This window comes from Artemia franciscana, chromosome 1 (assembly GCF_032884065.1).
Source record: "Artemia franciscana chromosome 1, ASM3288406v1, whole genome shotgun sequence".
In the NCBI taxonomy this organism is placed as follows: domain Eukaryota; kingdom Metazoa; phylum Arthropoda; class Branchiopoda; order Anostraca; family Artemiidae; genus Artemia; species Artemia franciscana.
Window position 1 is genome coordinate 27,884,599 of NC_088863.1, and position 16,313 is coordinate 27,900,911.

The 16,313-nt window shown below is 33.9% G+C and overlaps 2 protein-coding genes across 3 annotated transcripts in view; both read left to right on the forward strand.

Annotated features, from left to right (window-relative positions):
- The window catches only part of LOC136027903 (cell adhesion molecule Dscam2-like), a gene marked incomplete in the record, with an annotated part of 166,776 nt that extends 162,456 nt beyond the window's left edge, over positions 1-4,320 (forward strand). The window contains 2 exon segments of the mRNA XM_065705338.1: positions 1,973-2,212; positions 4,169-4,320. Of these exon segments, the coding sequence (XP_065561410.1) occupies positions 1,973-2,212; positions 4,169-4,223 (295 nt within the window).
- Positions 4,321-9,511: 5,191 nt separating this feature from the next.
- The window catches only part of LOC136027915 (RNA-binding protein 42-like), a 92,807-nt gene continuing 86,005 nt past the window's right edge, over positions 9,512-16,313 (forward strand). The window contains exons 1-2 of one of the 2 annotated variants that reach the window (XM_065705361.1): positions 9,512-9,687; positions 14,332-14,419. In XM_065705361.1, coding sequence (XP_065561433.1) covers positions 9,635-9,687; positions 14,332-14,419 — 141 coding nt within the window. In that variant the 5' untranslated portion in view covers positions 9,512-9,634. The remainder of the gene's footprint in view (positions 9,688-14,331; positions 14,420-16,313) is intronic. The other variant, XM_065705352.1, reaches the window with a different exon arrangement.

A 16,313-nucleotide genomic window follows, 5' to 3' on the forward strand; every position in this document is an offset into this window, starting at 1 on the left:
ATTAAACAAAATTACGGTATATCGTAGAATTGGAGCTTCAAAATAGAATAAGTCACACGAAGAATTTTTTCTTGAAAAAATGGAAGTTCCAGCTCTTAAAAGATCTTTTTATCCACGATGGAGGAAAGTTCTGCCTTGTTTGGAAAAAAATTTACCTCTAGGGTGTCAAAATATTTGACACGTCATGACAACTTCGGAAATTATTTTAAAGTGAAGAATGCAATTTTATGCCTAAGAAATTTCACTTCCTCTTTTGTACTATTCATGGCTTTTCTCAATTTAAACACAACAGGCATCAATTCAAAAGTTTCATAAGCAAGCCCAAAGAATCAGAAACTGGGATTGGAGATCGACTTCTCCAAAATTACTAAAAAAAACTAGAGCACTATAAGTATGACCTTGAATTTTACCGAAAAAGTTTACTTTGCCATCTAGGATAGTTTTGTTTTGACACCATATAAAACATGAGGAAATAGAAAAATTCTTTAAAAGCCAAAGGGAATTTGAAAACTTTACTAGAATTTTTCTTTCCCGTTTCGTGATTCCCATACCTTGGAAACTATTCGAGTTTCCATCTCTTACCACTTCGGAGTTACAAACCACTGATCAAAAGCTGCAAAAACAGTAATGTTGTTCCGCAACACGAATATCATATCCACAAGAGTGAAAATGTGACATTTATTTTCCAAAGACCTGGATTATTTTCGAATATATGAGTCTCCTTGTGGCAAATTTTTGCTTTCTCTCTGTTTCATAAGACTCCTTACACACAAGAACATTCCTGTGTCTAGGAATCACATCTATTTTAATCTACGGTTATAAATTGATTACGGTTTTAGAAAGTTAATATGTGAAAATGTTTTTGGGTTTACAGTTTTTAAGAAGGAAAACACTTAGTGTGTTGACCTTCAATACGCAAAGAGCAAAGATTTTTTGGCCAAACAATACTTTTTTGGGATAAAACCTTGTCCAATTTGGGAAAATATTCTCAAATTTTATCCAAAATCTTTTACTGTGGGTACCTTTACTTACAACTGAAAATTCAATTCAGAATTCAATTTTCCTTTGACGGTAAGCCTTAGTTGTTAATGAAAATTAAGATTGGATCTATTTTGTCGATTTAAAGAAAATTATTGTCTTCTTATTTTTCTCTTTCAAGATCTGGACTTATATTTTTCCTCCTTCATTGTATTAGAGAAGCTTTCATGACAAGCTTTCGTGGGCGGCCCTATCTTCAAACCCTCGCTGTGCACGCTTAAATTTGTCTTTCCAGGAATGAATAGGCCACCGGACAGCATTATCTTTTCTGTAGCTGGCAATATTAAAACTTTTTGTTGATGTTTCTCAAAAAAATGGCTATATCAGAATCTTTAAACGATAGATACTTGGTTCTCTTTGGGGCAAAATTGTAGTCTGATGACGACTAAAGCCAGAAACGTCATTATTCCATGGCGCAATTTTTTCACATACTTCAAAAGGGCAATAAAATATTCACTCTGTTCGAACGAGTCCTCTCCTGATCTTTCATTTTCTTCAGTTAAATACGATCATTCCATGGGAAAACAAAAAACAAGCCAAAACATGCCTCAGTGATCTTCCTTCTGGGAAAAAAAGCAAAACTCCACATTTTCGTATATGCAACCCCTACAGTAGAGTTCTCCAATATGCTGAATCTAATGGTATGGTTTTGATTCGGATCACTTGCCTTTTCGGGGATATTACCCCCCTTATCAAAAATCTGGCAAATATTTTCAGACTTTTAGCTTTTGATGGTGAACCTAAAAAAATATAGAATTTTATATAGTAGGAATGTATTAGTCAATATTTAAATTTATATATATATGCAAATTCTTTTGATATATTATTTGCTAATTTCCATTTTTGGAGTTTAGGTTACTTTTAGCCATGCTTTGCCATGAACTGTTTGATTTATGTAACAAATCAGAAAATTATATTGTTTTTTCGACCGTAGGACTATTGCCAGCTATGGCGCAGCAAGTTTTGATAACGATGATCACCTGAGATATTTCAAACCCGTATCTTCTGAGCGTCGGTGTGAAGCCAGAGAAGAAGATATTTACAAAGAGAGCATTTCCGTAATTAGCCCACCAAGCTTCCACAACAAACACTTGTTTACTATCTCCAAGGATAATGATACCGATTCTTCAGAAACACGAACAAAAAGGTTTTATTTGCCCAAGAAAAGTGGAAGGTAAGCTACGTTATGTTAGAATCGATAGCTAATGAAACAGAAAAACTGCTATTTAAAATGTTTTCATCACCTTATTTAAATGTCGTTAAGAAAACTTTACAATTAAAAATTCCTGGTGTATCAGAAGTGCTTCTGAAGATTTTCTTTGTCTTTTTTATTTGGCAACTGAAAACACTGCTATCTTAATTATGAAAATTGACAAGAATTGTGTATCTAATGAAAAAATGTATAAATTTACAAAAATCGTGAGATTTTAGAAGGAAATAACACAAAGCAACCGTGAGTCAGTGTTTAGGTTCCTTGCAATGCTGCCTTTCCCCATTGAGCAGAGTATAAACCCGGGAAATTTATTCCTAGCGGAAAAAATTAGAAAATATTTGTGTTTTTTATAACATATCACCGAGGAGATGGCAAAAGTTTTTTTTTTGCTATTATTATTATTGTTGTTTGGCAAGTAAAATAGTTTTTCAGGCTCTGTCCCAAAATAAGCGGTAAAAATAGACGACTTAAAGAAAAACAAATGAAAGTATAAAAAAAAATCTTTGGATTCAGGGGAGGCGGTAGCTTAATGACTTCCCTCCTTACCGATGTTCCTGATGGGCCACACTGATTTATGTTAATATGTAAGCACAGGAAATCTGTGATTAAAGACAATATGATAGATGTTTTGTGTCTATGGAGTAATATTACGGGTTCAGAGATACAACCCTCAATTGTAAATGCAAAACTAAATGTTTAAATAAATATTTTGATATTCTATTCATGAAAATTTACTAAAAAAAAATAAATCTCTGCCCAACGAGTTGCGTTTCGCTCACTGTCACTATTAATTTGTTCCATCATATTAGGCTGTAGATTTGACATCAGGAACAATTTAGGACCCACGAATGTCTGGGAGCTCATTGATATAACTTCTTAGAATTATGTATATTATTATAATATATTGGATACTAAGATGTGTCAACTTTGTGTACACACCACCGTCAACAATACTGAGAATTAAGGTGCACAATGAGCTTTTTGTATGCTGATATATAAGTGAGAAGTTTAAGGGCAGAAAACAAAAAACAAGCATAACTATTATAACGTAAACGATGCATTACTCCCTATTCAAATTTCAATAATATTATATGGAAAGGTATTGACGTATATTAACGTCCATTATCTCAGAGTATTCATATATGATTGGAATTTTGATTTTTCTGGGCATATTTCTGTAAAAGCTCTAATTTTAGCTTTATTAAGTGTAAGCACTTAAACCCGTGTACAATCAGCAGGATTGTTTAGGTACTAATATGAAAGGAAACATTTTTTGTGGAATAATTTCTAAGAAATCCAAAGTAAAAAATCGTCATCACTAATTCTAAGACTAACAAAACATATTGCTGGGCACATTTTTTCTATAAATAGTTATAAATTAATTATGGCAGCTGATAGTTAGAAAATGCTGAAGTAGAAATATGCAGTAGATTCAGAAGAAGAAAATGCTGAAAAATGCATAATTATTCTAGCTTTTATATTCGAAAAGCCTTATCTTGGACCTTTTTTAGTTTTTTGTTTGTGAAGTTTTGAGCTAAGCCTACTGAGCTAAGCCCAGTAGCATTTCTTGAATCATCAAAGAAAGACCATCATTGTCACTGTATTAATTTATGCGTCAACAGTATCTTTTATTGCGCTTCTAAAAAAAGTTGCTAGTGGAAAGTCATCAATTTATTTCAAGAAAAGTGTAAAAATGAAACAGTTTCTATCCATTTGATTGACGGCAGTATTGACCAGACACTGTCACTTTGAACTTGGCTTACATTGGCTTACAGGGGGTCTATCTTTGATTCAGTGCCTATAATCAGTTTAATAATCAGTGCCTATTGTAGACAAAGCTGAAGCTGGATCACCTTCTATTTGTTTTTAATGAAACCTTTTTTAATACCTTAGTCTTAATCTGATCTATTTTTCTAGACTGAAACAGTGGAAGAATGTCACAGAAGAAGAAGAATATTCTATTAATGTTTAAAAATTTCCTTTTTTTGTAAAACAGCTGCACAGGATTTTACCTTCACATCAATTTCAGTTATTACTTTTTCAAATAAACTATTCATCTGAGGAAGAAATCAGTATTTTCCTGTTATTATAAGCAATTCATCACCTGAGTTGATCTAACACAAGCAGGCTGGCATACCGTCCTCTTCGATCCCACCCTCTTTAAAGCTTCGGCATTTGACAATACTTTCGGAACGCGTGAGAAGTAGTTCATTTTACTGTTTCATCCCTCGTCCATGTCTAAAATATTGTTTATTCGTTATCCAGCCTTCCCTTGAGAGTTAAAAAGTAACTCTTAAGGGTTACGAAGGTAACCGTTAATTTACCAAACTATGTTTGGAATTACATTATTCCTTAGTACGGAGACGACATTCATTATCTGATGGCACCCAAAGAGCCTGTAAACTAGTGATAGATATACGTAGGTAAAACTGAGTGGATTTTACGTCTGGGAAAGCTTTCTAGCTTTACTGAACCATTGTGGATAAAGCCCTCCGTAAAATTCAGATATACCTGTGGTACGCCAGAGAATATAGTTTCCTAATCTTCAATTACGCTCAGTTTCTTTCCGCTTCAAAATGAAAAAAAAATCATGAACAAAATCTCTACAAATTATTTTCAAATTGATTAATAATTATTAATTATATATCAAATTGATTAATAGTCTAATTCAGAAATAACTTGGAAATGTAACATACTGTAGAAAACTCTAGTAAAGACATATGAAACAACAAAGAAGACCGCCTCGGAAGGTCTGGGCCAAACGCAAAAGACAAGACCAGATCAACAAGATAGATGGGTTCCAGTTGGCTTTGATGAGTTGGCTGATTAATTAAGTTAGCTCTCTGCTCATCCACACTACACAAAATAAACAAAAAGTATACTAAAGTGTGCAAACGTCTTCCTGACCGTCCTTCTTTTTTTGTCTCTTCTTTTTCATTGAGGTCTGATCTTCATTCGAGGGGAGAGGGGCTTTATCTATTCCAAGGACAGCTACAGCCAGGAGTGGCTCCAGTATTGGAATCACATCAAAATCCTCAGAAATGAGATCTAGAAGTGTTACCAACATTTTTGGATGGATAATGAATGAAAAGACCATTTAGGGCCTGATCATAGTTGCAGCAACAGTTAAAATCTCGTAAAAAGCCTGCCTACCTGAGCCAATTGTAACCAAAAATTAAAAACGCCCTTTTAAATTTATTTTTATGCTTAAAATCATCACCATTTTGCACATATTTAGAAATAATATATATTATCCTTGTTGAATTGAAAGTAAAAAGGAATGATGAAAACAAATTTATCGGGATCTGAAAAAAGAACTAGTGAATAGAGAACAAAATATAGCGCTGGAGTTACCATGGTTGAAAACCTCTTGTTGGGGGTTTTCAGTTACCCATCTTGAAAACTGGGGAAAATTTTATCTCAGCTTGGGCATTAGTTATCAATAATGTGCCTTTTTCCCTTGACATTAATGAGAGCCCAAAAAATTTTAGAGAGGTTCTTAGAGGCTTATTAGAAAACTAAATCTTATATTTATACACTTTTCAATGTGAACTCGTCTGCACAATATTAAAATAGATGCAAGTAACCACAAGAAACTACGATTTTGGTGTCATTTCCGTTTTATTGCTATAAATTGAAATAAACATTTCCATTGGAATTACTATGATCCAAACCTTTTACTAGACGCTCCCATCCACTTCCCCTTTGAAAACACAAGGAAATCATATTCAGCCTGTATAGAATTGCCACACACTATCCTAGTTAACAGCAATTGCTTCTAAAAAGGAGTTCACTCTTTAATAGGCTCCAGCTAAAAGAAAATAAGAGCAAAAGCTGAAGGCTTTTTTGTGTTTAAACTTCATCTACAAAACCGTTTTTTCTTCTACTTAGCGTAAAGCCTGTTTGCTAATGCCTTTAGCTGTTTTTTTTATTATTTATAGTTGAAGTATGATTGAAAGGGAACCAGTCCTCCGTGTCCTTTTTAAATGTCCCCTCCCTTTGACACTTATTGAAGTTTGTAAAACCCACTTGTAAGAAGACAATTTATGGTAGTCAAAAGACTATCTGACCTCCCTCGAAAGAGATTCAATCAAAATCTTAAAATAGCAGTTTTTAATAGTGTAAAGGTTAAGTAACAATGTCTTTGATGATAACATGATCCCCCACAGCATCTGGGCCAAGGGTTGTAATTTCTGTAAAATTTTGATCAGGCTGGTCATTGGGGAAAGGGCATTATTTGATCTTGGGTTTCCAAAAAGAATGTGGGCGCAAAATTTCTAGAAAATATTAGGAAGAATTTTCTACAGTTTCAAACTACACTACATGCGGATTTGTCGTCAAAAAGGCGTATTAGCAACATCTAATGGCTGGCTGGGGTTTAAAATCTAATAGCGTGTTTAGAGGAGTGTTTCCGAGTGATCAGAGGGTAGCAGGCATTCCCTTCTCCTTTTAGATAACCCCTCCGTGAAAAGTAACGGTAACTCTGGAAGGTCATTTTATTCAAAAGGTCCAACAATTATTTCTTGAGAATGCCATGCTCTCAAAAGCCTCATGGGTAAAGAATGCAATTTATGAAATTTGTCAATTTTATTATGCAGGATTTATCATTGAAAAATAGGGGAATATTTGACCCGGGATGTGCCCAGAAAGGTTAAAAGTATTGAGGTGAAATTCCAGAGAATGTCGACAGCATAACTAAACTAAAACAAAATATACTTTTTGCATCCAAGTTTGTCAAAAAGCCTTATATATAATATCTTAGCAGCTGGTAAAGGAATTAATTTGAAACTTTCAAGGGCAATACTATAGCAACTGATATTATGACTACAACTGCGACTACTTACGTTTGCTATTGTGACTACTTATGACCAAGACTAAGATTACGTGTGACGGCGGCTTCTTGAAACAACTCTGACTACTTTCAACTGACTATGACTATGACTACTTGCGATGTGATATTCAACTAATATCGTGAATATCCGGGAAATTTTCATACTTATGTAGTTCGTCTTGATATAAATCCCCTTAAAGCATATCTTAAAAACACGAAATAAATCTAGAAAATACCGATGTGTGAAGGCTATAAGGGAAAATCTAACAACCAAATTTATCAAGACACGACGAGAAGTCTTTTCCTTGAATTAGTTGGATGATAAAACATACAAGGCAAAACACTCTGCTTCACAAGCCTTAGTATCTGCCCCTCATATATGAATTCTTCAATATCACACAAAATATTAATATAAGTAAACTGCCAAATTCTCACTAAACTGTTCTGTTGCACCTAAAAGATAGGCTTTACACCTCCCGGCACAATTTGCAAACAGGCATATTATAACTAAAAGACGGGCACTACACTTCCTCAACAAACTCACAACGTAATGCAGGCAGACTACCGCTAAAAGAGAAACTTCACACCGTTCTTCCAAACCCTCAACGTAAACTCAAAAAGGCAGATTATCCACAAAAGACAGGCTTTCCTGGTAAACTCACTGCAAATTTACCAAAAAATGTTTACCTCAATAGTTTACCAAAAACAACATTTATCTCTGGTAATTAAAGTTAAAAGTCGGCTTAATTCTAATATTTACAGAACTGGTGCTCTTATCTTAAAAATGTTATTTTTATGTTTCCTTTCAATCCTTTAGCATTGATCGTACTTGTCGATAGTTTCACTCTATTTATAATCTTAAAAACACATAAATTGGCAGTAAACTTTTCTTTTTGATAAAGTCTTTGGTGGCTGCGTAATTTATATAGGCTATTTCAACAGCATAAATTAGCCCGTATCTTCGGATAAGTGGGTTTGAATAACAGCTACAAGTGCTTGATGTTTTGGAAGGGGCAAATTTTCGCCATAGCACCGATGATGGGATACGATTATTGCTTCCAACAATGTAGGGGGGTTGAAAAGGAACACAATAATACAAAAGCTGTATAGGACAATCTTAAAATAATTTCATATTTGTGATATCTCTGAAACAATATTATTCGATTTCCACCTCAGACTGCTAGGCTTGATGCTAGGCTAGGGGAAAAGTATTGCACATATACATCCAAACGGGATCTCCGATCTATACTTCTAAAATTGATTTAGTTATTAAACCGTATCCTGAATATACTCCCTTTAGAGTTATTCTAATATTAACATTAGAAGAGTAACTCTCCTAAAACAAAAATCAGACAAAACTACAAAGCTTTGAACCTAAGCTAATAAGAATATGTATAGACACAGTAAACTATAAAGTGCTTACTATTTAATTTCAACTACAAGAATGGACTGCTTTAAATCACAAAAAATTGAAAATGGTTGTTTCTAAACGGAAATGTGTTCCTTTGACATTTTGACCGCTCCAGGAGTTATTGCAAGATAACACAAGTGCATATTTCCCCGTAATAAATGACCTATTAAAAAATCTGCAAGAAGGCAAAGCAATTGAAACTGGCCTAGTGCTTGGATAAGCAGAAGATTCATTGTCTCACTGAATTTTCTGTTCTTAATTAGCTAGCCTAAACTATATAAACCGGTGCCGGTGTTTGAGGGAGAATAAGTTTAAAGGGAAATAATAAATTATGAGAAAAAGAAATTTACCTGATAATCAGGGCTTGGCACCCAAGATTAGAATATTGAAATTTGTAATGATTACAGTGGTCACGTATAGTTTTAAAGTGTAGAAGCTGCAAAAGTAGAGAAAGATTCGTTAAATGTTCCCCAGAGGTTCAATATACAATTTCTTTTATGCATTGAACTGATCAACTGCATTTGAAAAATCAAGCTTACGAAAAATATGGCTCTATCTTGAATTTTAGGGTTGTATTTAAAAAGGCTAAGATGGATAAAATACGTTTCGTGGAGAAAGGATGACAGATTGCTACAGATCATCCTTTTCGTCCAATCACCTTGGGCCAAATGAAAAACAGTTCGTATCTAAACGACTGGGGATGAGCTCATAACAAAAAACAGACACTAATATTTTAGCCTCAGTGGCATTGGTGACGCAGTAGCTTATTAGTTATAGTAGTGGAATAGTTGTACCAGCAAAGACGTACGATGAAGAACAGAGGTGAGATTGTTTAAGATTTTCAACACCAGGCTTTGCCACCAATCCAGAGTTATGTTAGTTTTGAATGGAGTAAGTAAAGAAAAAGCTAAAAAATCATTGATCTATTTTGTTTTTCTGTTTTTTTTTCTATTTTTACTGTGAAAAATTGAAACATCTTCTCTCATTGGTCTTTCTCGCTCTTGTCATGACATGGCAACACTGTAAGCATAAGGCAAAGAAAATCAAATTGCAAACGCACTAAAAAAAGACAGATTAAATCGACTTTAACTTTGTACTGAAACGTTCAAGATCAGTTGTTATCCACGAAAGCATTATCAAAATGACTCCCATGCATTCAGAAAAAACCAGACAAATGCAAGATGAAATGGAAAGGTAAAATAAGCCTTCATTGTGTTTGAAATGCAAATAGGACCTTCATTAGGCTGTGGTTTTTCTTGAATAGCTAAACAAGGATAAAATATGGAAAAGAAACTTTAAAAGTTTAGTGGTCAGCCCTTCCAGAAAGAAGCACTGTAAATGGTCATAAAGTTAAAACAGCCCATTTCTATAGTTCCTTAAAGCAAATCACTTAACTTTATCCTCCCCCTTCATGACAAGCTCATATAGGGCCTAAAACAATAATTTTATCACCCAAGGATTTCTTGATTTTGGACATAATCACCAAAAAGATTGAGACATTTGTCATATCAGGAGACAAGTTTTTTAATACCCTCTTAAAAGAATATAGTTGCCAATGATTTCAAATGATCCTTGAAGTTGGCTTGAAAGTGTTTTGTTACTTGTGTATTAGAAAGCAGGCAGACCAGAACACATTCTATTAAATACCTAACCAACTTTGTATATTCAATATTTGGTAAAATTCCAGTTTAGTGACTTCTTGCTATCTTGGAAAGGGGTTAGGTTAGGAAACTGAACTTTCAGGGATTGGTCTACAGGCTAAAGTATGTCCCAGGCAGGTATTTTCAAGTACCTACCTCTACTCCTTCTCCCTCTAGAGGGCCCTAACCTTTAATGACCTTTAAAAACATGTGTGTTATAAAAGTGAAACCTTGCAAAATAGATGTTCTGCCTGAATAAAGTACAACAAAATTGTTTTCAGCATCACAACTTTGCTCAATCCCAGTTTATAAGGTTTTAAAGATATGCAAACACATTTCCTAAATTTTGAAAAGAAAAAAACATTGACATGGCTCAGAATTCTACTCAAATAACAGGAATTGCATTTTCAGAACTAAAGGCAGAGAGAAGGCAACTGGTAACTGAAAATTAAGGAAAAATTTTGTTTCATCAAAATTTCTATAGGTATAGACCTGTCATATAGACAAATTTCAGAGCCCTCAGGAGGGAGAAGGAGTAGAGGTGGGTACTTTAAAATACCTTCCCAATACATACTTAAGCCTTTAGACCCATCCCTGAAAGTTTTATTTTCTTAACCTAACCCCCTTCCAAGATAGCCAAAAGTCAATCAACTAGAATTTTACCAAAATTAAAATATATGTAAATAGTTGTTTATCTCACTCAGGATAAGCTGATTTTCTCCAAGTGTAAACAGAGAAACTGGTTTCAAACAGATCAAGAACAGCAGTGTGGTCAGTATAACACATAATTACCAGTGCTTCCCTCCAAGTCATGTTATAAGTGTTGCTGGGTGTTAAGTCTTGACAGACATCCACCATGTGGCAAAATGGAGATAAATCTTATTTGTGATGCTAATTAATATTATATTTAGTTTCACAGTGTAACTGGATATATATTTGCATATTAGGGGGGACTACAGATATGTACTCTGTGAATATATAGGTTCTAAGAAATTCATGAATTTCTTAGAAAGATAAGGGAAGAAGTGAAGAAAGGTTTTCTTCCTGCAAAATTTGTTAACTATGATTATTCTACATATTATGGAGCAAGAAATGTTTTCTTTACATGTTTCCTTGTGTCCAGCTGGGTTCAAAGAAAATTTGTTATAAAGAATATTATGGTTGGCTGGTTGGCTAATTTAAAAATTGTCAATGTATATACACTGTCAAATCTGGTATTAACCCAGTCCAGACTATACAGTGACAGATCAGAAATATTCTATTATAATTATTTAAGAAGCTGTTGAATTACACCAACAGTGTATTGACCAGTATTGTCATGGATCAGAACAACTTTAGTTGTTAGCTTTCCTCACTGTTTGTTTTGAATGGCTCTCTACAAATGACATAAAGTTTCACAATAAACAGCTGCAGTTATTGTGATTCTAGAAACCATAACTGGTTCCAGGTCACTTTTCAACCTGCAATTGCTCTCTACAGATACTAAATGAGTGGTAGAAAGCAAGCAGGACCATTGGCAACCATGCAATTATCACTGGAGTTCTTCTGATCCATGACAATGTTCTTCCACACAGTGCTGGTACAACTCAATAGCTCCTTGAGCAATTTCAATGGGATCTTTTTGATCATCCACTGTATAGCCCTGACTTAGCACCCAATAATTTATATCTTTTTCATGAACTAAAGACATGACATGAAGGTACACAATTTCAACCAATGTCAAGGATCATCTGAAGTTATTTGAAGCAGCATTCTTTGAAGAGGGTACTAAATAGCTTGTTCAAATGTACCACGAATGTCTCAATCTTTTTTTTTTTATTATTATGTCAAAAAGTAACTGTAAATGTGCCAATCTTTTGATAATAAAATAGTTGAATTTGTCTTTATTTATAGTCTATTGCAGATTATTTGTCTTTTATTTATAGTCTATTGCAGATTAAACAAAACAGTGGCTGGAGTTTACCCTTCCCCCCGGGAAAGTACTCTCCTTCACAGAAACTACCCTCCCTGTGTAATACCCCCCTGGAAATTGTCCCTTTGAAGCATATAGATAATGATGGGGTCTAATAGAAACAAAAATGTAAAAAATAATATGAAAAAGGCTATCATAGGGAGTACAATAGTGCTACCTAAGTAGAGAACAATGTTGGCACAATGTATTATATTTTTTTAGCTTTTGGCTTTGGACTAGGGCACTTTGTATAGAAGGAGTTGTTGTAGAAACTTCAAAAAAGCTCATTTGATTGTAAATTGAGAGGGCTAGTGCCATTTTTAATAGGTTAAAGTGACTGGAAGGCAAATAGCCCCTCCCCCCTGCATGCCCATTTTTTCCCCAAGCACTTCCAGTCCAAATTTTGAGGTACCCATTTTATTCAGAGTAGTTGAATGGTCTGCAAATTATGTCTTTCAGGATGACATCTCCACCACAGCCCTCAGGACAAGGGTTTGAGTTATACCATGGGGGGCATATAAAGTTTTTATAGAAAGTTTGGTCATATATACTATGAAGGGGGCTCATTGGCATGGCGGTACAGAGGGTGGGGGGTCAACTCCCCACTCTAGAACTTCGAATTTATGCTAGATATGGCTGAAAAAAGTAGTGGAAAAAATCTAGATGGCTAAATACACAGTTGATGAAAGGTAGGTGGTTAAAAAAGCTGGAAATAAACGGCTGAAATGAGAGGATAAAAATCAAACGAGAAGCAATAATCCCTAATGTCTTGGAAAGATTTAGCTCAAATCCAAGAAGATTAAAGCTGAAGCTTATTTATGATTTTTAGTGATTACTTATTAATAAAGATTTCATAAATGTGATAGAACTTGCTGGCAATGTAAGGTTTTGTGAACTACCAAAATAACTTATGCTCTACCTGCCCTTCATCACAGAATTGGCTACATTGAATTTGCCCTTCCCTCTAATAGGATCAAACGTAGGCTTAGGCTAAATACAAGCCTACAAGAATGTAGTTTAATAATATTTTTTTTTGTAATAATTAGAAAGTATTTATTAACAAAAGTTTCCAAGTTCTCCTCCATTTTCATCCATTTCTTTAATCATTTTAAATGGTGTGTTTTTAAAACTTTCTCATTATTCCACAATTGACATGATGCTAAATGCTAGATGAAGAATATAGTTTCTTTTTATATCTTGAGTTATAAAAAAGAATAGATAAATATATTCTTGGGGGCTATATCTCGAGTGGCTGCAATTGTCATGGTAGCAACCATGACATATGAAAAGGTTAGTATTAAGAAATTAAATGGGCTCTTTCAAAAGACAGTGTAGACAAGAATGCTATGGAAAATAGCAGTTCTTATTATAACCATTTCTTAGTATTGCATTTTGACTTTGCTTTCTTAATTAGCTCAACAAGTATTAATATTATTATCATAGTTACCATATGTAAAATATACAAAAACATGTGTTACAAAAGCATCAAATAAAGGCAAAGAATAAAATATTTGATCAGATATAAAGACAGAAAAAATTAAACAAGCTAAATATTGAATTCTGATCTCAAAAAATTTTGAGTTGATTGAGTTTGTCTTGATTACCCAGATAATTTGGTAGTAACTAGAGGCACCGATTAAGGGTGAAGATAACACCCTCCACATATCTTGAAAAATAGCTTTTGTTTATGTTTTCTTAAAAAAAAGAATGCACCTCCTCATTGACCTTGAAATATACCTTGTGATTGTAGCTTCACTAAACAAAAAATAAAAAAAAACTGTAAAAAACTTGCTATCCCCTCAACACTTTGAAAAATCTTTATATTCTAACCTATTGTGTACCCAATAATTTACTTATTATGATTAAATGAAGAAGGCTCATTAGAATGTAACAAATAATACGTAAGTGCTAGTTTTTCATTTGCCTATGTTCTTCAAAAAGAATTTAACTGAAAATCTGCTGTGCCCAATATTGGCAAGAACCTTGTGCTTTCAAGCACAGACTCACCATCAACCATTGTGACAAAGGGATCTTGTTTGAAAATTTGTATATTTTTTGTTACTCTTGATTACTAGTGCTTTTTGGTGTTTTTTTGTTAACTTTAAAAAATACAGGCTTGCAAACTTTCTTAATCTTTTAGATATTTTGCTTCATGTTTTGAGATGTATGTTTGACAATAAGTCTTTTTCATTTTGTCTTTTTCATCTTTTTTCATTTTGATGGGATATAGGCCTTTCTTTGTTTTAGGTTTGAAGCAGAAATCCTTGGTCAGGCTGGAACTCCTATAAGACCAACTGGAATGCCAATGTTCCCTGGTAATCAGGCCCAAAGAATGGTAATGAATTCATACAAAATATTTGGAAAAATAACTTTCATAGAACACTTCGGGCTCCCTTCAGGATTGCTACCAAGGATGGGTATTTACTACAAGAAAAATCATTTAACCCTGAATAGTATAAACTATAGAATTTTTATGACTGGTTTTATTTCAAGAATAAATGAAGTACATATTAACTGCTTCATTCTGATGATTTTCTTTATGGGAATGAAAAAAAAAATCTTATTAAAAGAAGATTGTGGAGATACAGAAGCCATTCTTGAATCAGGGCAGTTCAAGCTTAAATCAGTTGGGTTGTTCAAGCATTTTTGAGTCTGCACTAATTTCAGAAATAAGAGTCAAATTTCTCTTTGCAGTCATTCCTTATTCATTACAATCCCAGTGTCCTTCAATTAGAGTGACAAAAGTAAAATGACTATATATATATATATATATATATATATATATATATATATATATATATATATATATATATACCAAGAGAGGGGAAAGGATGTGGGAAATTCTTTTCCTTCATCTTCAGTCTAAAGGAATCCTTTCTTTCCTCCAGAAAAATGAGAAAAAAAATGACTGATATATTACTCCTATTCAAGAAGAGAATGCAATCTGTGCTAATTGCAACAAAAGTAGTAGTAGTAGCAGCAGTCTATTACTCAATGAAAATAAAACCACACTAAGGAGCTCATTCAATAATAAAATAAAAAGAACAGAGAAAACAACACAAAAATGTAAACACTGCAGAACAAAAAAAAAATATCCATTAAGGAATTATGTAATCAGAAATATACATCAGAGTTCTCATGTGTAAAGCTTGATCAAGACTATTCATGTAAGATAGTATGCCCCAATAAGATTATGTCTATCCATTAATTTACTGCCTTATTACCACCATCATGAACAAAGTGAAAACTTGGAGCATCTAAAATATGCACCATGTCGGGAATTACAATGTTTTTTTTTTTTTTAATAGCTAGTACCTTATAGGAAAAGAATAACTGGAAACTCAAACTGTAGAACAAACTAAAAATATCTTTTTAATTATACATTCCTTTATTGGGTGAATTTTTTCCATACACCACCCATAGGTTCTCAACTGCTTTATTACCCCCCTTAAGAATTTCCAACCAATTCAATCAAATAGAACAAGGAAGGGAAGCATTTTCCTGACCTTAAGCGGCCACTATTAAAATAAAAGAAGTCATTATTAATAAATTACTAAATTGCTCAAAACATGAACAAAAAAATGACTTTACTGACAAATTCTGTGAAAAATGCTACATCCCAAAAAAATGGTGAACAAAGAGACTGCGACCGATCCCTGCCTCCCACCCCAGCTGAAGACGACCTGCTTTCTGGTAAGCCCTAGATGGTTGGCCAAAAAAGACAGTCTTTGGCAATCTGTCATCCTTCGTCTGCAAAACATGCTCTAGCCATCTCAACCTTTCTCTCATTATAGCCCCGAAAGCAGGATTGAACCTCACTTTTCATACAGGCTTCTGTAAAGTCAGCCAGAACTCTAAACAACCTGTCGGCAATTTCTCTGGAAAACAACTAGCAAGTCTTCATCCGCTTTTTGGAGTGCCCGTGCTTCAAAACCATATTTGACTACTGTCATCACTGTAGCTTCCAATATTCAATCTTGTTTTGCACACTTGCCTTCCAAACGGTTTTTTTAACTGTGAAAAAACATCCTGAGCCTTGGCTATTCTACTTTCAACATCTTCACTGCTCTCACCATCTTTACTAATAATACTAGCATGGTAAGTGAATCTGTCCACCTGATCAATCTTCTCGTTACCCAACATCACCTTTCCATCTTCACTTATTCCCAGTCTTAGGAACTTAGTCTTCTTAATATTAATTTACAAAGCTATTCAAGCACCATGAACTT